Genomic DNA, 24641 nt, shown 5'->3' on the forward strand with positions numbered 1-24641 from the left:
GTTCGGTGCGTACATACACGGCTGGGGGGGGTTCGGGGGCGTACATACACGGCTGGTGGTTCGGTGCGTACATACACGGCTGGGGGGGGGTTCGGGGGCGTACATACACGGGTGGGTGTTTGGTGCGTACATACACGGCTGGTGGTTCGGTGCGTACATACACGGCTGGGGTGGGGGTTTGGTGCGTACATACACGGCTGGTGGTTCGGTGCGTACATACACGGCTGGGGGGGGTTCGGGGGCGTACATACACGGCTGGTGGTTCGGTGCGTACATACACGGCTGGGGGGGGGTTCGGGGGCGTACATACACGGGTGGGTGTTTGGTGCGTACATACACGGCTGGTGGTTCGGTGCGTACATACACGGCTGGGGGGGGGTTCGGGGGCGTACATACACGGCTGGTGGTTCGGTGCGTACATACACGGCTGGGGGGGGGGTTCGGGGGCGTACATACATGGGTGGGTGTTTGGTGCGTACATACACGGCTGGTGGTTCGGTGCGTACATACACGGCTGGGGTGGGGGTTTGGTGCGTACATACACGGCTGGTGGTTCGGTGCGTACATACACGGCTGGGGGGGGTTCGGGGGCGTACATACACGGCTGGTGGTTCGGTGCGTACATACACGGCTGGGGGGGGTTCGGGGGCGTACATACACGGGTGGGTGTTTGGTGCGTACATACACGGCTGGTGGTTCGGTGCGTACATACACGGCTGGGGGGGGGTTCGGGGGCGTACATACACGGGTGGGTGTTTGGTGCGTACATACACGGCTGGTGGTTCGGTGCGTACATACACGGCTGGGGTGGGGGTTTGGTGCGTACATACACGGCTGGTGGTTCGGTGCGTACATACACGGCTGGGGGGGGTTCGGGGGCGTACATACACGGCTGGTGGTTCGGTGCGTACATACACGGCTGGGGGGGGGTTCGGGGGCGTACATACACGGGTGGGTGTTTGGTGCGTACATACACGGCTGGTGGTTCGGTGCGTACATACACGGCTGGGGTGGGGGTTTGGTGCGTACATACACGGCTGGTGGTTCGGTGCGTACATACACGGCTGGGGGGGGTTCGGGGGCGTACATACACGGCTGGTGGTTCGGTGCGTACATACACGGCTGGGGGGGGGTTCGGGGGCGTACATACACGGGTGGGTGTTTGGTGCGTACATACACGGCTGGTGGTTCGGTGCGTACATACACGGCTGGGGGGGGGTTCGGGGGCGTACATACACGGCTGGTGGTTCGGTGCGTACATACACGGCTGGGGGGGGGGTTCGGGGGCGTACATACATGGGTGGGTGTTTGGTGCGTACATACACGGCTGGTGGTTCGGTGCGTACATACACGGCTGGGGTGGGGGTTTGGTGCGTACATACACGGCTGGTGGTTCGGTGCGTACATACACGGCTGGGGGGGGTTCGGGGGCGTACATACACGGCTGGTGGTTCGGTGCGTACATACACGGCTGGGGGGGGTTCGGGGGCGTACATACACGGGTGGGTGTTTGGTGCGTACATACACGGCTGGTGGTTCGGTGCGTACATACACGGCTGGGGGGGGTTCGGGGGCGTACATACACGGGTGGGTGTTTGGTGCGTACATACACGGCTGGTGGTTCGGTCCGTACATACACGGCTGGGGGGGGTTCGGGGGCGTACATACACGGCTGGTGGTTCGGTGCGTACATACAGGGCTGGGGGGGGGGTTTGGTGCGTACATACACGGCTGGTGGTTCGGTGCGTACATACACGGCTGGGGGGGGTTCGGGGGCGTACATACACGGCTGGTGGTTCGGTGCGTACATACACGGCTGGGGGGGGTTCGGGGGCGTACATACACGGGTGGGTGTTTGGTGCGTACATACACGGGTGGGGGTTCGGGGCGTACATACGCGGGCGGGGGGTGGTGGGGTGTTCGGCGCGTATGCGGGCACATGTCTCCATGGTTGCTATGGGAGTTCGGTTCGGACGGTGTTTTTTGCGTACGGTTGTGAAATGGGGAGGACGGGAGGGATCGTACTTGCGCAGTCGGACTTTATTTTTCCGCACGGTGGGTTTCTCGCCCGGGGACGTGTCGGTGACTTTTCCCGACCCGAGGACGTGTGGGGAAATCTTCCCAATGCGATTCGTATGGACTTTTTTCCGTTCGAATCGTACTTGGCAGTTTGTACGCTACTTTGACGATTCGGACGGAAAAAAATCCGGATACGAGTCGGACGGGGAATTTTTTTACCGGATCGGAATTGGCACCCTACTTGTTACTGCATGGCACTCTATTACCATGTACCTAGGTAAGCGCTCCAAAATTTACATGATTAAATAAATCATGACTACAAAATCTGAGACTGAAATATTGAAGGTACGATATCTTAAACACCCACAAAACTCAAGATTTTATTGCTTTGATGAAAATTAGCTTTCCTCTCTGCGAGCAGTTTTACGTAGTCAGATAAAACACATGCATGAAATCTTGTAGCGTACACTCTGGGGGCGTAGCTACCAATAGTGCAGGTCATGCAGTGGCACCAGGGCCCAGGTGTTTGAGTGGCTCTCTGGACTTCAATTGTAGTTGCATTTTTCCAACAAGCTATGGGTAGGGGCCCGTTCGCTTGCATGAGTGTCCATAGCACTCTTATTACGCCATTCTGGTAGGACTACTGTCGTATAAGAAATGTCAGGAAGCTGACATTGAATTTGACCATAGCAGCATGTATGATATACCTTGCATTTTTAACAACTGCAACAGGCCGTGTCCTAAAACAATTGAGGGAGGTTGAATCAGTTGATAGTAGATGAATTACTAATATGTGCCATTCATGTCCATGATTCCCTCTATTCATTATGAATGTCTGACAGAATATCGACAGACAGAAAATCGACCTACAAAAATATCGACACAAAAATATCGATGACAAGAATATCGAGATCCTATCTACAACATGGTAAGTACAAAAATATCGAAAATAAAATATAGAATGTCAAAAATATCGTTATTAAAAATATAAAGTATTTTTTAGTTAAAAAAAAATATGTAAAATAAACCAAATAATACTTATAAATAAAATAAACATAAATAAATATATGTTATAATGTTTAAAATTAATAATTAATATATATAATGTAATAAAACATTAATTAAACATATACATATAATATATAATATATATACTTACTTAATAATACATTTTAATAATTGTTTTAATAACTTATAACTTGTTAAAAATTATTATACATTACAAATACATCATACACATAAAACAATAACATGAATAAAAATTAAATAATTATATATAACACATTTAAAAAATTACATTTAATTTGAATATTGTTAAAATTAATTATATATTACATTAGCTAAAATAATACAAAAAATATTAAATAGCACCAACAATAAAACTACTACTCCAGCTCCAAAAAAAAACAGTAAAGAAAATGTTGGACAGCGTAGAGCTAAAAATTACTATTTCCACTCCAGGGAGTGTAACAATAGGGAAAGTGTTGGATAGCGTAGGGGTAAAAATTACTATTCCCACTCCAGAGAGTGCAACAGTAGGGAAAGTGTTGGATAGCGGGGGGTAAAAATTACTATTCCAACTCCAGAGAGTGCAACAGTAGGGAAAGTGTTGGATAGCGTAGGGGTAAAAATTACTATTCCAACTCCACAGAGTGCAACAGTAGGGAAAGTGTTGGATAGCGTAGGGGTAAAAATTACTATTCCCACTCCAGAGAGTGCAACAGTAGGGAAAGTGTTGGATAGCGTAGGGGTAAAAATTACTATTCCAACTCCAGAGAGTGCAACAGTAGGGAAAGTGTTGGATAGCGTAGGGGTACAAATTACTATTCCAACTCCAGAGAGTGCAACAGTAGGGAAAGTGTTTGATAGCGTAAGGGTAAAAATTACTATTCCAACTCCAGAGAGTGCAACAGTAGGGAAAGTGTTGGATAGCGTAGGGGTAAAAATTACTATTCCCACTCCAGAGAGTGCAACAGTAGGGAAAGTGTTGGATCGTGTAGGGGTAAAAATTACTATTCCAACTCCACAGAGTGCAACAGTAGGGAAAGTGTTGGATAGCGACGGGGTAAAAATTACTATTCCAACTCCAAAGAGTGCAACAGAAGGGAAAGTGTTGGATAGCGTAGGGGTAAAAATTACTATTCCCACTCCAGAGAGTGCAACAGCAGGGAAAGTATTGGATAGCGTAGGGGTAAAAATTACTATTCCAACTCCAGAGAATGCAACAGTACAGAAAGTGTTGGATAGCGTAGGGATAAAATTTACTATTCCAACTCCAGTGGGTGCAACAGTAGGGAAAGTGTTGGATAGCGTAGAAGTTAAAAATAACATAGTTATAAATAAAATAATTATTTAAAATAATTAGTGATTTAATTATTAAATAACTCAAAATTATTTACAAATACCAATAAATAATTATTACAAACATAACTACCAAAGAATAATTAATTAACAATACATTAATAATAAATACCAATAAATAATAATTAATAAATATTAATTACCAAATAATAAATATTAAACGATAAAATATTTTTCATAACCAAAAACATATGAATTATTAAAAAGTAAATACCAATTAAAATATATTTAACCATTTAAAAATATATATACCCCAAAATACTATTTATGAAACATTAATTACCAATTAAAAAATATTGAACTATTAAATATTTTTCATACGCCAAAATAATAAATATTACACATTAATTACCAATTAATAATCACTTATTAATATATTAATTAGACATATCAATGCATAATATTTAATTATATTTAATTCCCAATTAATGATTAATCAACAATTAATTATTTTTCATAACCAAAATATTATAATTTAAAATATTTACCAATTAATAATTATTGTCCAATTAATTAATTATCAATACCCAACAACTAATTTAATAATTACTTAATTAGATTTCAATTACTTCCAACACTATTCCCCTATAAACGCACGACACACTCCACTAATAAAATAATACACTTAACATAATTATCAAGTAATCAACTAATTAAAACTAATTGCCAATTAATAAAAATTAATTACCAATTAATACTTAATTAACAATAATATAATTATCAATACCAATAAATGAAAATAAATTATTAATTAATTACAATTAAATTACTTCCCACCCTATTCCCCTATAAACCCACAACCCGCTACAGAACTTAAACGCAAAAATTTATTAATATCAATTTATAATTCCTACAAATGTATAATTAATTCCATATAATTAAATTACTTCCCACCCTATTCCCCTATAAACCCACAACCCGCTACAGAACTTAAACGCAAAAAATAATTAAAATTAATTTATAATTCCTAAAAATGTATAATTAATTCCATATAATTAAATTACTTCCCACCCTATTCCCCTATAAACCCACAACCCGCTACGGTACTAAAACACAAAATTGACTTAAAAAACCATTGTTAACATATAAAAATTGTATACATATATGTTAAAACCAGTAGAACACTTAACTAAAAACATATAACACATACATATTAAATACATAATAAAATACATAACAATAATATAAATATCGATATTAGTAACATCAATATTAGTAAAATCGATATATTTGATGTCGATATTACTAACTTCGATATTACTAACATCGATATTAAAATACTTACCTTAGGATCGATATTCTGTCCATAGATATTATTGACATCGATATTCTGTCCCATCGATATTTAAAACTCGATATTTGTGTAGGTAGATATTTTTGTTTCGATATTTTGGCTGCTCACCATTCATTATACCAATCACACAGAAGGTGCTAATATTCTAACCACTGGCTATTGCTCAGGGTAGCATTTCAACCCATCGTTTTTCACCCACTGTTCTACCATAGACAAAGGCACCCCTATGCAAAGGAGGGCTGACTCTGCTCCTCAAAGGAACAGTCCTTCCTTAGCCACCGGACGAGGCCCCCTCCAGAAGGGAACACAAGCAACCGCAGACCGGTTTTAGGCTTGTTAGGCTTTATCAGTGAGGGACGGAGTGGGAGTTGGGGCATCAGCTCCTTCTCACCATTTCTCTACGGTCCTGAGCGTGCAGGAACATCACATGGTGCCCAGGAGGTGCACTGGCATGGAGCCACTATTCTGAACTCCCTTACCAGTCACGTCCCACGGTCTCCCCTTGGTCTCCCCTTCTGCGGTTGTGGGAGGATGAGACTCCGTCCTCATCTGCATCACTTCTGGCAACCGGTAAGAACTACAGTTTAATTATCTTCGTCATCATTACCATTCAGCATTTTAGAGACCTCATGCTGCCTGCATTGGTGTCCTCACTCCAGCCAATGGATTTGGCCACAGCAGGACACCCTTAAGGGAAGCACCTCGAGCAGTACCAGACAAGCCTTTTGGGGTGGAGCCGATCATGGCCAGCCTTACAGAAGGGTTTCACCTATCTCAATCCATCCTCACAGGCCCTGGCAGGCCTTTCTTAAGCCTTAGACTGATAGTCACTGTGACTTCGCTAGCTCACGGAACTCCGTGGAATTTCGTGGAATTTTTGGCTAACTCTGCGAGCTCTGCCCAGACCTACTGAAGTGGCACAAACAGGCAGAAACAGGTCTTGGGTTGCTTGTGATCTTGTTCAGAGAGAACCTTGTTTGGCAGTTTGGACTGGATTATTGTTATTGGAGCAGTACTAAGGATGGTTTGCATATAGCTGGGTCTGATCTGAGGTGGCATATGGGGCAAAAATAAAACAATGTGCTGGAATAGTACCTCAATTAATTGCCAGTGATCAGACAATTTAGAAGCATTCCTCCCATCACTTTTTGTGTGTTTGATGTATCCATTGCACTCGAGAATCTGAAATGATCCATCACAATTTGTGGCACTCTTCCCTAATCTCGTCTGCTTTTCACACTTTCACCATTGATCACATGCCTGGGTGCAGCCTCCTAAGACTAAGTAAGTGCACCATTCTGGGCGCTCACTCACAACATCAAATAGACTAACTACACTCTTGTAACCAAAACACTGCTCTATGGTTTAGTGCAACATCAGTCAGGTAATGTGCTCCGGTGTGTCATTAGAGAAATTAAATGATATACAAATACAGCGACAATAACATACAAATTAAACAATCAGTGATTTTTGTTGGACAGGTTATTACATTAAATGTATTTAACTTCAAGTCTCAAGAAATTACATTATATGTACAAAACCATTTTTGAGTCTTAGTGCCTTTGGCAGAATGTTTCAGGGCACCATGCAAGAAAATGGCTGTACCCAGGCCTAAATTCTGGTTCTCCTACCCAACCTAAATTAACAATATTGTAGATCACTTTAATTCCAAGAAGAAGCTGACAACCCTACAACTACAATAAACCATTTCTACTTGGGTCTGATTATAAGTAGGTCAGAATTCCATGTAATTGTAAGTGCATTTATATAGCACTTACTACCCCTGATGAAGGATCAAAGCACTTTTTCAGCGAGTACTACTCTACTCCGGAACCCAAAAAGGATTAGTGGTGAATTAGTATAAGGAAATCTGAAATGTATTTGAGCGGTGGACACGTTAGTCTGGTATTTGGATTGAAAAGGATTGTGGAGAGATAGAAGAGGGAAGGGGTGGCATTTATATAGTGCTTGCTACCCCTGATGAGGTGTTGAAGTGCTTTTTGGGGGGCAGCACGCTACTCCGGAACCCAAACGGGATTTAGAATAGGGAAATATGAAATCAATTTGAGCGGTGGACATGTTAGTTTGTATTTGGATTGAAAAGGATAGAGGAGGGTCTAGAATTATTATTATATTTAGGAGCTCACAGCAGTAGGAGAAGATTTGGAATCAGTCAAGGAGAGATGGAGAGTAAAAGAGATATGAGATAATGCAAGGAGGGAAGAGTCTAGAATGGGTTATTTGGTGAATCATAGTAGTAGAATGAGGCTTGGGATGAGTGAGAGAGTGGAGGTAGAGGATATATTGAGAGAGGTATAGGGTGAGAAATAGGGTAGTGCCTTGGAAAGAGTAGTAGAAGAAGGTCTGAGATGAGTCAGAGTGGAGGTAGCGGATATAATGAGAGAGGTATAGGGTGAGATATAGGGTGGTGCACTGGAGATGCTGAATTAGAAGCAAAGTAATAAACATATATAAGTGCATGGAAGGTATTTATGTATGAAGAAATAAATATATGTAGATTTACATTGTATTTAATAAACCCAGACTTTCAAGTGTTGCTGTACTTGAAGTTAATTTATTTGATTTTATTATTATTATAAAAGAAATTGTAATTCAATAGTGGCGCAATTGTAGATAAATAGTTATGGTAAAAGATTTATTTGTTTATGCAGTCACCTATATACATGTTAAACAAAGAATAATATAACCAAAAGTAATATGTACATTTGGTAAGCAGAACTAATGAATATCTATACATTTAAAAACATAATTATTATACATGTTTATACAAAACAATACACAGTATGTAGGTACACATCTATAGTCCAAATAAATGCTTATGTACAGAGGGATATGCTGTATATTTATGTTTGAGTATGGTGATTATGTGGGGAAGAGACAACTCTTGAGTAGTCTTCTGAAGCTAAGAGAATTATGGGGTAAAGAGTTCCATAGTTTGGCTATTTGAACAGAGAAGGATGTGCCACCTATGGTTTTTTTCTTGCATGGAGGGGTTTTAAGGCAAGGTACCAATTCACAGCAGAGGTTCCATTGTTGAATATAGTTGGTGATTTTATTCCTGATGAAGAGCGGGCCTGTTCCATATTTCGCTTTGTGGTGATACAAAGGAGCTTGAATGTGGATCTTCTGGCAACTGGAAACCAATGTAGGACTTTCAAGGCAGGGGGAGATGTGGGTTTGTGGCTTTATATGTAAGAGTAGTCTGGCAGCTGAGTTCTGAATCCATTGTAGTCTTTTCATAGTTGTTAAAGGTGATCCATGGTAGAGGTTATGGGCATAATCGACTTTATACAGAACAAGAAAGATAGTAGGTGGACCTAGTGTGGAAATCCCAGGTGGGGGAATATGCGTCGCAAATTTTTGATAGTAACAAAGCTTGATCTTGCTAGTTTGTCCACTTGGGCATTCATTGATAGCTTGGAGTCCATAGTAATTTCGAAGCGTCTTACTTCCTTTGATACTTTAGGTGGTGTTCCCAGATCATCAGGCCACAAGCTGATTATGATATTGATCAGAGTTGCCTCTGACCGACATCATCTCAGACTCAGGACCGAAAGCATAACTACGATACGACCGCACATGGTGTGGACGCATACTCCCATTTCCCTATGGAAGCTTGTGCTGCACACGCAAACCGGCCGTAGCACAAGCTCCAATAGGGTAATGGGCGATTGTATTTATCCCTGCGCCACGTGGGAGGCCCCTCAAGGTACCTTGCATATGGTGCAGGGATCAACAGGGGGGAATCACAGGTGCCCCCAAGGCCCCCAACCAGAGTCCACAAGGAGAATGGGGACCCTCCTGACTGCCCCCAAACACACTTTCCAACAGGCTTTCCATGTCAGAAAGCCTGGCATGGAAAGCCTGTCGGAAACCGAGCATCGTATTCCAGCTGTGGAAATGCCGTCCATTGGGATTACAGGCTGGTCTCCGACTGTTGCCTGTTGGAATCCATCCGGAATGACCCGCCGGTTTCGCTTACGACTGCCTGGATTGTAATAAGGCGATCGGATGTGAAACCAATGATGAGTGTTGGAATGCCTCCGACCGCTTTCCGAAACTCATCGTAATCAGGCCCTTTGTATTAGAGTGTCAAGGTCAACCATGTCAAAGTCAGCTGAGAGGTCCAAGAGAAGTAGTGCAGCAACCCTGTTGCGGTCAACTGTGTTATTAAGGTTATCCCAGATGGCAACAAGGGCAGATTCTGTGCCTCTTCCTGGATGAAATCCTGTTGGAAAGTCTGAAAGAATGGAACTATCTTCAATAAATTGTGACACCTGGGCAAATGCAGCTCTTTCTATCAGTTTTCCCAGGAAAGGTCAATTTTTAAATGGTTTGTAGTTATCAGGGTTAGGCGGGTCCAGGTTTGTTTTCTTTAGTGATGGGCGTATGTATGACTTTTTGAGATCTTCTGTAAATTTGATTCCCGTAGTTAAGGAATTATTGATGAGTCTTCTTACTGGTGTGGCAGCAGAGGTAGTTCTAAGAATTTTCTTGAAGGTTTGTGGTGGACACGGGTCAGAAGGGCTGCCGGCAGGCTTGCTTGCTTTGATTAGGTCTATAAATTCATTGTGTAAAATTTGTTGGAAGGAATGGAGAGGCTGGGTTTTCGTACTCTTGGATTGTTGTTTTGGTAAAGAGTTGGTACCGGTGGTTTTTCCTTCTTTTAAGTAGGAGTCCAACGTGTCTGCTTTGGTCGTGTAATGATTTGCAAGTTTGTCTGTGAAATCTTGAGTAATGGGATAAGTTTCTTCTGGGCAATTTGGTTTATGAAATTCAGTGAGAATTTTATAGAATTCTTTATTTGCACATTTAGCATTTTGAATTCTGTCTGAATAGTATCTCTATTTAGCTTATTGATTGGTGACTTGTATAATCCGTAGGTTAATTTTGTCTTGATTGGCGTTTGTTTTGAGCGAGGTACGTTGTAGATTCCTTATTTGTTGTTTGAACTACTTTAGCTCTGTATTTCTTCAAGGTGCCTGTTTTCTTCTGTTCTGTTGTGTCATTCTTAATGGTATTAGAAAATCAAAAGCTTCCTGTAGCCACAGTTTTTGAACTGCAATTATTATGTCTAGATCTATACTGGATGTTAGTTGTGTTTCTAAGTGTTTAAAATAGAGTTTGTTCCACGGTTGATGGGTGGATGTACGTAAGGTGGCGTTAGGTGTGCTGCTTTGTGTTGTTTTATGTTTGAAAGCAAGCAAATGGTGGTCTGACCATGTGACTGGAGTCATCGTTTGAAAGGCAACTAGTTCTGTATTTGCAAAAATGACATATAGGATGTGTTTAGAGTTGTGTATAGGTCTGTGGACTATCTGATGTAGGTTCAGTGCGTCTAGGCCAGTGATGATTGTCTTTGGATGTGGCATATTGGGTTTGTCAAACCAAATGTTTAGGTCACCCAGAATGCATAGGTTGGAGTGTAGTGTTGTAAGTTTGAAACTGTTTTTAGGAGTGTGTCTGGAAATGTTGCAATGCAAGTTGGAGGTCTGTAAAGGAGCAGGAAGTTACTGGGAAGATGTGTAGGGTTGCATCTGGTGAGGAGGGGCTCACAACCTTTTATGGAGATGTTGTCAGCTTAAGTGATATTTAATGTTTGCCTATACGATTTTGGTAGTTAGTTTGATAGTCTAGAGGAAAGGCTTCATGCAAGACTGGATCCTTATCATCTCCCAACCATGATTCAGTTGTGAAGAATAAGTCAGGTTGTGTGTCAGTGAGAAGGTTGTAGATGTGAAGCTTGTTTTTAGAGAGTAATCAAGCATTTATTAGTAGGTAGTTTAGAGAATGTGTATTGGCGATGGTGTGACTTTGTTTTGTAGAAGACTGAACAGCATTTTGTGGGCTTGTAGCAGGTGTGTCCTTAGTGCTGGTATTAGCTGTAGGAAGATAACAATAGTGTAGCTGTTCTGTATTGTGTTCCTCGTCCAGCAGGCTAAGAAAGCATTTTGATGAGTCTGCGTGTGCAGGTGGTGGAGATGGTGGTTGAAGGTGATTTGGTGAGCTGTGTTGTTTTTGTAGAGTAGTCTTGTTGTGCAGGAGACATGGAAATGCAAAGTTCCTTATTTTTTTTGCGTCTGTTTAGGGTGGAAACTATCTGAGTTAGGGGTGGTGGTGCAGCATGTGGGTCATGTTGTACGGTTTCAAATTGTACAATGGATGAGAGGCGGTTCAAAGAGAGTTGTTGTTTTGCTGTATATGTCCTAGGAGTGGGGGAAGAGAGAAAGTTTGGCATTGGAGTTTGTTTATGGTGTGTATTATTTGTGTAGTCAGGATGAGGGATTGGGTGTATGTTTCTAGTTTGTGAAAGTATTATGAGGTGTTGTGTGGGAGAGATTTTGTTTTGCTGGTGTGTGTGGTATGCTTTGTTTTTGAGGAGTAGTGAAAGGAAGTGATTATGTATAAGTTTTCTGAGAAGAATTTGTATGTAAATTATTGTTGGTGAGTGGAATTTGCAAGGTAAAGGTAGGTGGTGTTGTGTTTTGGAAAAGAGTGTATGTGGTGTGTGAGAGGTGATGATCAAGAGTTAAGAGTGTTTGTGTTAGATCTGATTGCTAAAAGAGGTAATATGTGGATTGCATCAGAGTGTAAGTGTTGTGTGGTTGTGCTATTGTGGTGAAAAGAAGAGGAGGGTGTTGGTGGATGAAAAGATGGAAGGCAGATGGAAGGCAGATGGAAGGCTGAGTATAAGTCTTTTGGTGACAGAAAGGAGTATGTTTGGTGTAATTAGAGCAGGGAGTGTGTGTGTGGATGGGATATATTAAGGTTTGGTGTGGATTTGTGGTGTGTTTGTGCTGATTGGGTTGGTTATTGATATAGGATAGAGTGACGTTTTTGTGTGTAAGTGAAGGTGCAAATGTGTGGTAGATGGGGTAGAAGGATGTAAAGGTGTGGTTTGTGGGTTTTGTAGTGGGTGATGAGACACTGAAATTTGTGTAGGGATTTGTGTAGGGATAGTTCGTAGTAAATGAGTAGAATATATTTGCTGTGAGTGTATTAATCTGGTTGTGGATTAGGGTAGGGTTGGTGGCAGCATCTCTGGTCCTATGCCCGACCAGTCCAAAATTGGCCCAAACAGGCAGCTGACCATTTCCTCTCCGTCCTTAACCTCGACCCCCGGGTTGGGATGCCTTGAACCCTGACCTTGAATAGCCCTACTGATCAGGTGTCCCCCTTCGGCCAGTGAGAATCCTAGTCCTAACCCTAACCAATCCCAACACTAGCCCTAATCCCTATGACCAATAGGAGACCAGACCCTTTCAGCCAATCACAACCCTAATTCTAGCAGCCAATCAGAAACCAAACCCTAAGCCCTATTTCCAATAGAAACCCTAGCCCCAGAAACCCATCAAAAAACCCTCAACCCTATCCACCAATCAGACCTCTAACCCTAAGCCCCACATCCAATAGAATCTCTGACCCAGGACCATTCAGAACCCTGGACTTATCATCCAATCAGAACCCTAAGCCCAATAGAAACACCAGACAAAGCCACCAATCAGTGCACAGATGCAACGTCTAATAGCAGCTCATATAAGTGGGTGTGACCTCAAGCACAGGCTGCAGGCAGGGGACTGGGAGCTGCTCCTCAATTCATAATCTCCTTGGAGATAGACAGGCTCAATTCACACTCTGGAGTTCTGCAGGTAAAGACTGAAAATTGAACTCTAACAATACTGCTTTTCCAACACTTAAAACAAACTCACTCTCTTAGCCATAAAACAAGTGCTACAATCACTTTCCAAACACAGTTTAAACACTAAGAATAGAGTTCTGCAGTCTCAGAGCACACTCTGCTTAGCCTTTGAGCATTAATAAGTCTGTTTCTGGGGGTGGGGGGTTTAATCTAGGTTCACTCACTTGCTAATACAAAAGTGAGCTTGGGTGGATTGCTTACACAGAGGTCTGAGCACAGATTAGGGGAGAAACTAGGAGGGAAAATCAGGCAGTAACGGGCAGGTGAAAAACAACAGATTTTGAACTAAAGAGCCCACCAACAAGTAAAATTGAGGCAGTCATGGGCAGGTGAAAAACAAAAGATTTTGAACTACAAAGTCCACAATGCAACAGGACTGTGTTTTTAAGAATTTGATGGTCGATATCAATAGTCGCTTGACGAGTATTAACTTCAAACACTCTATTATTTTTATTAGCCACATGTATATATTTTTGTACACAGCACGTATGCACTTTTTTCTCTATTGATCACTCTCACTGCGCCGTCACCCTCTAGGAGCACCTTTTCTTTTATATGATACACGTAATGTATAATAAACGCTAAGAATTGATATATATATATTCATGACTAAGAATCTCTATTTTGATTCTATTGCCGTGGAAGTCAAGGACTACACTATATAAAAAGGGCAGCCACAGATTGGAAATGCAGAACTATTCAGTGACCCTGAGAGTCTCTCATCCACCATTAAAGACTCTTGAAAGGTACAATATTAAGGATGTATAATAATGATGGGGACCGTATTGAAAGCCAAAAGCCTAAAGTTTCATATTAAAGACATATAAAATACACACCTGGTATGGAACCATACCTTTCTTAGTCCCAATTAGTCATCACAGATATTTAGTAACCAGGTTGAGATTAAATGAAATCCATTTTATGGTTGCATTTCTCGAACTGGTTGATCATTCTAGTAACCTTACAGTGTGTCCGTGTAATCACTGTCCGCTTGTTATGCTTTTTGGTAAATGTTATTCCTTGGTTTATTACCTATGCTGAATGAGGCAAACACTACGGGGCATATTTACATGGGCTTTATCTCCGCATTTTTGGCTTAAAAAGCCAAAAAAGCGGAGATAAAATTATTGCTCTATTTACAAGAGGGTGCAAACATGCATAATCGCATGTTAACACCCTTTTTCCCAGTGCCTCCCTTTGCATCTCTAATGAGATGCAAAGTGGGCGTCACTGGGCGTACCCCGGATGGACTACCTCGCAAATAACCCTGATGTTCACATCGTGATATTTACAAGGCAGACCACAGGATTTTAGCAGACGTTAGATTTTGGCGAAAACTGCAGTTTTCGCCAAAATCTAACGTCTGCTAAAATCCTGACTTACCTATGTTTGACATAGGGGTGGATTATGCTGATACGGCCACAGGGTCGTATCAGCAAGGTTATCGGCGTTTTGCAGGGAACATCGCTGGTTTTCCAGCGATGTTCCCTGCAAAACGGCGATAACCTCTCTATCTCTGGAATTTTTATCGCCCTGGAGAAACGCGTAGCTAATAACGCGCTACCAGGGTGATAAATTCCAGAGATAGCCTGCGATAAGAAATTTATCGCTAAGCGCGGCCAGCGATAATTATCGCTGGCCGTTGATAATATACCCCTACATATGGTAGACAAGCTATGTTTTAGCTCAGTTCATCCCTGTGTGGCAGTGGTCAGTTGTAGCCAGCGCGCAATCATATTGAGAAAACAGGCGGGTCGGGTTGATGTCTGTTAATCGAAGCCACTCGAGGCACTTTATTATTAAGAGACCTGTTCCTTATATTCTATGTGATCAACAATCTAGATATAGACTATAGTGTGTTTTTATGTATATGAACTTATATGATTGGTTCTCAGAACTTCTTTTAATGATATATTTTGAATGTATGAATCATGTTTTTATACTTGATGCTTTTGGGGTCCTTGGAGGATGAATAAAGTATTTTGATGATTATGATGGTGGACTCCAGCCAATCAGTGGTACTCCACCCCCACCTTTTTCCTTCTCTGGAAAATGTGCAAAATTGAGCCCTTGTACAGAATAAGAAATTCAAAGCGGGTTGACACACTTCATTTAAGCGTGTTCAGTCAGACCCCTGAAACCAAGGCCTGTGTAAGATCACGTCAGCTATTTCTATGTGGTGTTTGACAACTGATCACTGACCGCCAGAGATTTATACCAAAATAGATACAAACATATAGCGCTACCTGCCATGTATGTTTAGATAAAAGCCTGCGTCAATAGGAAACCATGGTTATGTATACATACATCCTAAAATGATGAAAGATGTTTGTGCTCATATATCTGCTCATCAACTTGAATATCGTTAACAAAACAAGTGACAATATGTCATATTTATGATGAAAGATTTGTTGTCACAAAAGATGGTTTAGTTTGTTACTGAATGAAAGTAAATTAAACATGACACATAGTCCTGACGTATTGCCAATATTTTAAAAGTACTTACGTCCACGTGCATCCACAGTCCATGCTTTTCACATATATCTGCAATATCAGCAAGAGGGTCAAATGCTCCGAACACTGTTGTCCCAGCAGTGGCACTGACATAAAACGGGACATATCCCTGAAAAAAAAACCAAAGTCATACATTATTAATGAAACAAGGACGTCTCATTCCTATGCTTTTTAAGGACAGCTGTTGAAAGCCTATGAAATGTATAAAAAATATTAAACAATGTTCATAATAGGAAGCTTTGGGCCAGCCCTCTTCATCCATTGCTTGATCAAAATGTCATTCGCATTTTGCACCTGCCCACAAGAGAGCATTCATGAATGGGACAGCTGATCCGCCCCTTTCCGGCATTGCCTTGTTGGAAGTGTCATTCAACTATTTTATCTCTCCAAAGGCAAAGTATGCGTTGTTGGAAGTACTAGGGGGCATTTTTACAATGAAATGTTGGATTGTGGAGCTGCGCCAAATTTGGCAGCGCCTCGCTCCGACATTTCCAAAACGCAGTGATGCGCCGTATTTACAACAATACAGCGCACCCCTATGTTTTCCTAGCGTTTGTGCTCAAATTAGCTGCCTAGCGCCAACGAAGGCACCCTTGCACCATAGTACAAGGGTGCCTGCGTTGCAGGGAATGACTGTTTATATGCAAGAAGGTGTCCCTTCCTGCACATAAACAATCCATAACGGTGATTTGTTACTTCAGTATAGAAGTAGCAAATTGTCATTATTTAATGATTATTTATGTGCAGAAAGGGACACCTTACTGCACATAAACAATCATTAATTGTGTTTTGCTCTTTTTTATGTGTGCTGCATAACGTAGCACACATAGAAAAAGCAAAAATGAGGAGAAATAAAAGTATTTCTCCTCATTCGCAATTCTACCGCCTGCTCGTGCATGGTGTTCATTTTTTGGGCTGCCTGAGATTTACAAATCCTTGTAAATCTGGGGCCGCATCAAAAAGCAACGGGTGTTGCGGTCGAACACCCACAGCAACACCCATTGCACGCCCCTTTAGTGTTAAGTGATGCGTGTGAAGGTGCCATATTTACAAAGCGGCATTAAGCCACAAAACGTGACTTAGCACCACTTTGTAAATATGGAGAAGGGCATAGTGCCACCGGGACGGTGCTAAAAGTGACGTTCTGGTGACGATATCCGCTTGTAAATATACACCTAGGTGTCAGGACTGATGGCGTTTTCCCTCTGTACTGTGTACCACCAGAGGCCGCACTGCGAGGGAAAGAAAGTCCTCTCTGTAGACAGTGCCTTGGCCCACAGACACGCAAGGACTCAGTCATCGTACGGTGCCGTAACCCCCTACACATGGGCACCCCATGAGCTCTGAGGCTGGTATGCACAGCCATGAAGTAGCAAGATCGATCATGTCATGCTCTCAACACACGGAGGGTGATGGGAGCAGCATCTTTTGTACTATCCAGTGCACCCTCACAACCTCTCACAGTCACCTGGAGCCAAGGGTTTGACATTGCAGACTCCATTACGTTTCCTAGATAAGATGGTGGGGAGGCCCAAGAGGAAATAGGTTAGGGTTGGCCATGTCTGTGGTGGGAGCACATGCTGTGGGGTCAGTAGGCAGCAGCCTTTGTAGGTAAGTGCTCTGGGCGAGCTAAACGTCTATCAGGCGCGAGCACAGATCAGAGACAACACCAACAGAGTAGTCCAAACCTTGTTAGACCACATAGAGAGTGAAAGGGGTGAGAGGGAGTTGGAAAGCAGCGAAGCTCTGAGGAAGGCTGGCGTTCATGCTGCTAATGCACCACCTCTGTGGTAGTGGATACGTGAGCAACATCCTCTGTGGGAACTCAAACATAAGTACTTGCAATGTAATCTGCGTTCCACGATATTGTGTGATATGCGCCCTACTATTTGTGTTAGACTGCCAACCATAAATGCAGCTCGACTCTATAAAACATCGGTCTCATTCATACGTTGTTCGCGCAGTCACGTGTTACATGCTCTTGCTGCTTAGGACAATGCTGTCGTCATCTCTGTAGCCTCACAGAAGCAGCCGGCAAAAGTGAGCTTCGCTATACCGTCTAAAGTGATTGCATACGTTGGAACATCAGTGTTGAATGCTGCATTCCATTCTGTCACTTTGGGGCTCATGTGATACCTCTTCCGCCTGAGGTCGCCTTGGCCTTCCTCCCTCTCGGTCCCTAAACATGAGCTGTTGGTATTGCTTCAGCAGCCTCCCTGGCAGCAGGCAGCCGAGGAAAAGGCGTGTGTGCTGCTATGGGTGATTCCCATATATAAATGCCCACATTTGCCACCTTTCTAGAACAACTCCATACATAGCATGGTCCGGGCACTCAAGGAAGCAGGGGGGAGTACAACGTCCCCTTCCCTCCAAAGAAAATAATGTCCAATTTTTCTCTTAACGAGGAATAGAAGGTATGGTTGGAGCAACCATCCATGCACCGTGACAAATGGCAAAGAAAAACCACTGAACAGACATTGAGGATAGGGGAAAGTGTGAATGCAGCCAGTGTACGCAAGTCTCACAGGCCTCAAAGTTTAAGTCCCAGTAAGACCTACTCAGCCTTTCATTCATCCAATGTTGGTTAACTGAATATCAATACAATAGGCAGTTGTAGCACGTGTCATTTTTGCAGTAAGACAGCTGGCCTTACCAACTCCAAATGAATCCCCAAAGAACAGGGACATACGTAAGGAAACAAATATGGGCACTGAAGAGTGTATGAGTCCTAATATTAGCAGAGACACTACCCACAGGGAGCCCCGGGTTGAATTACCACCAGAAGCGGTCCCCTATGTGGTTGTGCTGGCGAAAGTTCCTAAACTGCCAGATGGCAAGAGGGAGGGATTTTTCCAGCTTAAAAATAAGATTGTACATTGGCTGAGCCAAAATCGTCCACTCCCTTACCATGTGAATGGGGAAATACTCCATGTACGCCGGCTAGACTGGCTGGGAAACAGAACAAAGGATATAAATGGGGATCTAGTTATTGTTAATTTCAGGGACCCTGCAGTAGTGAGGCATATTCTTAACCATCCTGCGGGGATTTTGGGGAGCTCCATTATTCCCTTGGAACTAACTTTTTTCTATCCTAGAAATCAAGTGAGTAGAGGCAGTTATTTCAGGGCTCCCCCTTTGCCTATGCCTTCGATTAAACCCAGTGCTTTCTACATAAATAAGTATAAAATGTTTGAAACTAATCATCAATTAATGACCAACGATAATGTTCTAAACTGGGATACTGTACCCCCATGGAAGTATGGAAATCACTTTGGGAGGCTGGACTGCCCTGTCCCATTTACGCCCTTGGATGTCCCAAACCGATACGAGGCCCTTTCGAACCTCGACGGTTGCGATTGACAGATGAGTCAAGTTACTCAACCACTTTTAGTTGAATTCCAGTCTGACCCTTCAACACACTCTGGCCTACCGATTAATCCTGATTCAACGGAACTACAAAGCCCATTAAAGGGGACTCTTAGTCCAGAACAAATTGTATTCTCTCCTATCTTATGCACCCCTTCAAACTGTGCATTTAGCCAGGGGGCGGTTGCTGGGTCGCCTTTATTGGGTAACTTAGCTGGTCTATCGGACTTTCAAACATCTAAGAAATCATCTAATGTAGAAGGTGTTAAAATCATTTCATGGAATGTGGCCGGACTCAAAAATAAACTCCCAATCTTGGAGTGGAGATCATTTATTACTTCCTTTGACATTTGTATGCTGCAAGAAACCTGGATGCTTGAAGAGAGTGTGGCTCCGGGCTTCGCAATATTTGATGTTATGGCATGAAAAAGTGGCAGGGGAAGGCCTTCAGGGGGGTTGTCTCTATGGGTTGGCTCCCATTTGGGAGTAAAGGCAAAGGCTATTACTACAGATTCGCGGGATGTACAACTCGTATTACTGGATGTAGTGAAGGGTCCGACCATTGCTCTGATAAATGTTTACTCTAGACCCACTAAGAGGGGCCTTGAATCAGAGGCAATTACTGTATTGTCCAAACTATTACAGTCATTGGACCCCTCTACTGTACCAATTATAGGCGGGGATTTTAACTGCCATTTTGAGCCTTTACTGGATCCAAATATGGGAGATTGTGATGAAGTGGATTCACTTTGGAATATTCCGGACCCACTTACCCCTTTAGTTAAGGTATGGACTCCCCTAGTCCTGCAATTGCAGTCTCTCTCTTTAGCTTCATCATTGCGCGCATGCAATGGAAGGGTGATGCCTGATAGACCAGGGAAATCAACGTTTAACAGAGCTAGCCATACCTCAATAATTGACTACATCTTCATTGAAGCCAAACACTGGGACAAACTTCATGAATTTGTGGTCATCGAGAGGTTGGAAAGTGATCACAATGCTCTAGCTCTGACCCTTAAATTGGGAAGTTTTGGGCTTAAAAATCCAGTCCCAGGTGAAAACCCTTTGCCAGATCCAATGGAAATCTGTAATTGTAGAAGGAGAGTAAAGTGGCCAGAATTCTTAACGTCGGATAGTAAACTGGCGGAACTGTATGGGATAATAACTCCATTTATTGAGGAGATGGGGGAAGTTGGGTCTATGGGCAGTCCTACAGATATCCATTGCAAACTGGTTACTGCACTAAGGGATATTTTGTACCCTGTAAAAAGGGTTACACAGCCAAGGGATGAATCAGTAGGGTGGTATAATAAAGCCTGTCGTGAGGCCAAAAAGGCCCTGCTGTTGGTAGTAAAAACCGGGGACAGAGTAGCTATTAGAACGAACCGTTCCTTGTATAAAAAGGCAATTAGTGACGCCAAGAAAACAGTGGAGGTTGAACTTTGGGAGCAGTTGGGCAATGCGCTTAGTTGCAAGGACGCTAAGTTATTCTGGTCTATTGTCGCAACTGGAGTGAGTGGGTATTCATCTGCACCTGTCTCAAATATTGCAGCCTCATCTTGGGAAAGTCACTTTTGTGACCTATATGGTTCAAGTGATTCTGACAATCTGTCTGTTGTTAACCCTGACCTCCCTCTAGTTCCAGTGCCCCATGCCTCCCCGGAGCTCTTCACTATGATTGAGGTGGAAAAAGCAATTGGGAAAATGCTCCCGAACAAAGCTCCGGGTTTGGATAAACTACCCGGGGACCTATTTAGGGCCCAGCCAAAGATTTGGGCACCCTACTTGGTTGTCCTATTTAATAGCATCTTGCAGGGGGGTGTTGTTCCCTTTACTTGGCTTGGGGCCGAAATAGTACCCATCTTTAAAAAGGGCTGTCCACTAACCCCCTCTAATTATAGACCCATTAGTCTCATAGACACCTCACAAAAACTAATGGGGAGGGTTTTATTGGACAGGGTCCTGGGCTGGATCGAAGAGAATGGGATTTTGACCACCTTTCAGGGTGGCTTCAGGACTGGTATTTCCACCATAGATCAGATCTTCCGCCTGCAGGTCCTGTATTGGAAAACAGCCCTGGTCGAGGGTGGCAGCCTCTACCTGGTGTTTGTGGACCTGCGGGCAGCTTTTGATCTGGTTCCCCGTATTAAACTTTGGCAAGTCCTGGCAGACATGGGTCTCCCTTCTTACTTATTGGCTGTTTTATCTAGGCTCCATGCCAACAATTACGCCCAAGTAAGATGTGGGAAATACGGGGAACTTTCCGATCGTTTTCCCGTTCAAAAAGGTGTTCGCCAAGGGTGTGTCCTGGCCCCCACGTTGTTTAGTCTCTACATGAATGGCCTTATTGACTACCTGAATTGTATACCAAATAATGATGCCCCTAAATTAGTATCAGGACGCGTGCCCGGACTGATGTTCGCGGACGATACTTTGTTATTGTCTAGAACGTTTTCGGGTATACAAAATATTCTGAACGGTTTTGCTAAGTTTTGTGAGTCTAGAGGACTTGAAATAAATCTGGGGAAAACTAAATACATGATCTTTAACCCCCCTAAACGGGTGCGTCCAAACCCAGTTTTATTTGATATTCCTCTTGAGAGAGTCAAAACTTTCGTTTATTTAGGCGTGACCCTAACAGAGAACTTTAGTTGGGATTCTCAGATGTCTAAGTCAACACTCAAGCTTGTTCAATTGACTGGGGGTCTGAAAAAAGTCTTTAAAAGATCAAGTTTTCAACCAGTGTCTCCTGCCCTTGAAATCTATTGTAGACAGGCAAGAGTGGCCACAATTTATGGAGCCGAACTTTGGGGACACAAGCAGTCTGTTTCCTTTACAAGGGCTGAGTTATCTTTCTTAAGATCCCTTCTTGGCCTTCCCTCTAGCACACCATCAATCCCTTTTATGTTCGATCTCGGGCTAGTCCCAATCGAGGAGATTATTAGTGCAAGGCCTATCTTGTATTGGAAAAGGCTGTGGTCGGTGCCTGAACTGTCCCCGTATAAATTAGAATTTGCAGAGATGTGGCCTGCACTGAAACTCAAAAAAATCCCTTGGCTTCTGCATATCAAAGCAGTCTGCTTTCAACTAGGACTCCCGGAAATGTGGGTAAATCCGGAGGCAAGTTGCCCTGGGATTCCAAAGAAGGTCATCCTCTCTTTGGTGTCCTCGAAAAATTCTTCTCTACATTTGAGCTCTTTAGCGATAGGTAGATTGACCCTAGAATTCCTCTTGGTTAAACAGGAATCCAAACTAGAGGAATTCATGGATCAAATAGAAACCCCACTTGCCCGTAAATTGTATGTCCAACTAAGGTATGGCACCCTACCGATTAGGTCCTTTTCATGCAAGTGGCAGGCACGAAATTCGGAAAGTTGTCCTGCTTGCAACTATAAAACTGAGTCTGTTGAACATGTGTTGTTCTTTTGTGCTGCCTATCATTTAATTAGGAAAAGTTGGCTGATTCCCATTTGCAGGAATCTGGGCTTTCGCCATTTTAAACAGGCCAGCAGGACTTTAACTTATGATACTGACCCACTTATTGTTTTTGCTGTATCTCGCTATCTTTACGGCATGTGGCGTTGGAGGAAAACTTTTTTAACCTAACTACCTTTACCTTGATGACGTAAAAGTTTAATCTTGTTTTTTAAAGATTTTAAATTTTAAAATGTTATTTATTGTTTTATCGCTCCATTTGTATTAATGTAACTGATGAAATGTCTATTTGTACTTTTATGGTCTTTTGACCGAAATAAAGTTATCAAGCAAGCAAAATACACACAATGATTGATAAATAACAAAACTACTTAAGAAGGAGTTCCCTACCAAGTTCTAAAAATACCAAGAACCAATGTGTATGATTTGGCATCAGAGAAAAATCGTTCAGGTAAGTACTTTTTAAATATCAATTCTTTTCACTTTAAAAAGTGGACACTGAAATTTCTGAGTTCTGCAATGTTATCCTATGTAAGGAAAACATGTTCTGAAAACAGGCACAGTACATCGACTTACAGGACCATTCTCCAGGAGTTAAGATGAGTGATGGGTAAGGTCCAAGGCAGCACCAACAGTACACCACCTATGGGACAAGGGCGACCGTGTGCAAATCAGCGTAGGGAGCCCAATGCGTTTCAATGGGGATCGGTCACTGCAAAAGAGCTGCGGGCACTGGCTAGGAACCCATTCTGGCTGAACCAGGAAGGGGACTTAGGGCTTGCGATGCTCTGAGACGGTATCAGGTTTTCCCTTAATTGAGCTGTTGCGGTTGAGGGGACCTGCATGCAGAGGCTGCAGGTAACGTCAGGAAGTCCAGAAGGGGTGAAACCACAATGGACTCGAGCTCTGGAGGGCTGGGAAATGTTGTTGGCACTAGTGGCCCACTTCAACATGAGCTGGAGGAAACAGGTGCAGTGGCAGCTTTGGGTGTCGGGTTTTGGCAGTTCCAGAGGCCTCAAGGTCTTCTCTTTTGGAGATTCTTTAGAACAGGTCCGCTGTTCACGGGAGGTCTTGAGTCTTTTTTGAAGGAATGTAGTCCTCCCAAGTTTCTGGAGTCACAGCTGTGGGACTAGTCGACTTTTGTGCCTTTTTCGACAAGGCATGCACATAGGCCAGCAGGGTTGGTACCAGGTCAGCTGCTTCATCTCTCTTCTCGGCTTTTGTCTCTCTTGGTGTCCTCTCTCTTCTTAGGTCATTAGGAACTTCCCCTCTGGTGCCAGGGCCTCCCCTAAATACTGAATTTAGGGGTTGTTAGGGGAGTGTAGGGTAGTAGCTAATGGGCCCCCTATATGATTACTTCCTGTGGGAAGTGGGCATAACCCTGTCCCAGAAATTCTAATTAGGCCATCACAAAATGGCTATTTCAGAAAAATCATGTCCACCTCACAGTAGCCCACCTTAGGGGTGGTACTAGCCTGGAGGTGGCACACCTACCCGACTATCTAATTTCCCCATCTATCCAGGTGCCAGGGGGGCTTTGGACAGGGGGGCGGCTTCTTTCCCTGTGAGAGGAGCCAGATTCACAAGCCAAAGGCGGCAGCTTCTTTGAAAAATCATGTCCACCTCACAGTAGCCCACCTTAGGGGTGGTACTAGCCTGGAGGTGGCACACCTACCCGACTATCTAATTTCCCCATCTATCCAGGTGCCAGGTGGGCTTTGGACAGGGGGGCGGCTTCTTTCCCTGTGAGAGGAGCCAGATTCACAAGCCAAAGGCGGCAGCTTCTTTGAAGCTCACCGGCCCAAAGAGGCTAATCAGCAGGATATCTTGTGGAAGGGGGTGTTACAACCTCTTCATGGACAGGCTTTGTGCTGGGTCCCCTGAGAGCAAAATGTTCTCACTCAAGGAGGTCAGAACAGAGTCTTGGGTGGC

The 24641-nt window shown here is 43.2% G+C and overlaps 1 protein-coding gene across 5 annotated transcripts in view; it reads right to left on the reverse strand.

Annotated features, from left to right (window-relative positions):
- LOC146822909 (glutamate decarboxylase 1-like) overlaps positions 1 to 24641 on the reverse strand; it is a 931087-nt gene that overhangs the window by 242506 nt on the left and 663940 nt on the right. For all 5 annotated transcript variants that reach the window (XM_085607065.1, XM_085607066.1, XM_085607070.1 and 2 more), the window contains one exon: positions 15901 to 16017. In XM_085607065.1, coding sequence (XP_085463191.1) covers positions 15901 to 16017 — 117 coding nt within the window. The remainder of the gene's footprint in view (positions 1 to 15900; positions 16018 to 24641) is intronic.

This window comes from Triturus cristatus, chromosome 5_2 (genome assembly GCF_964204655.1).
Source record: "Triturus cristatus chromosome 5_2, aTriCri1.1, whole genome shotgun sequence".
Lineage (NCBI taxonomy): Eukaryota > Metazoa > Chordata > Amphibia > Caudata > Salamandridae > Triturus > Triturus cristatus.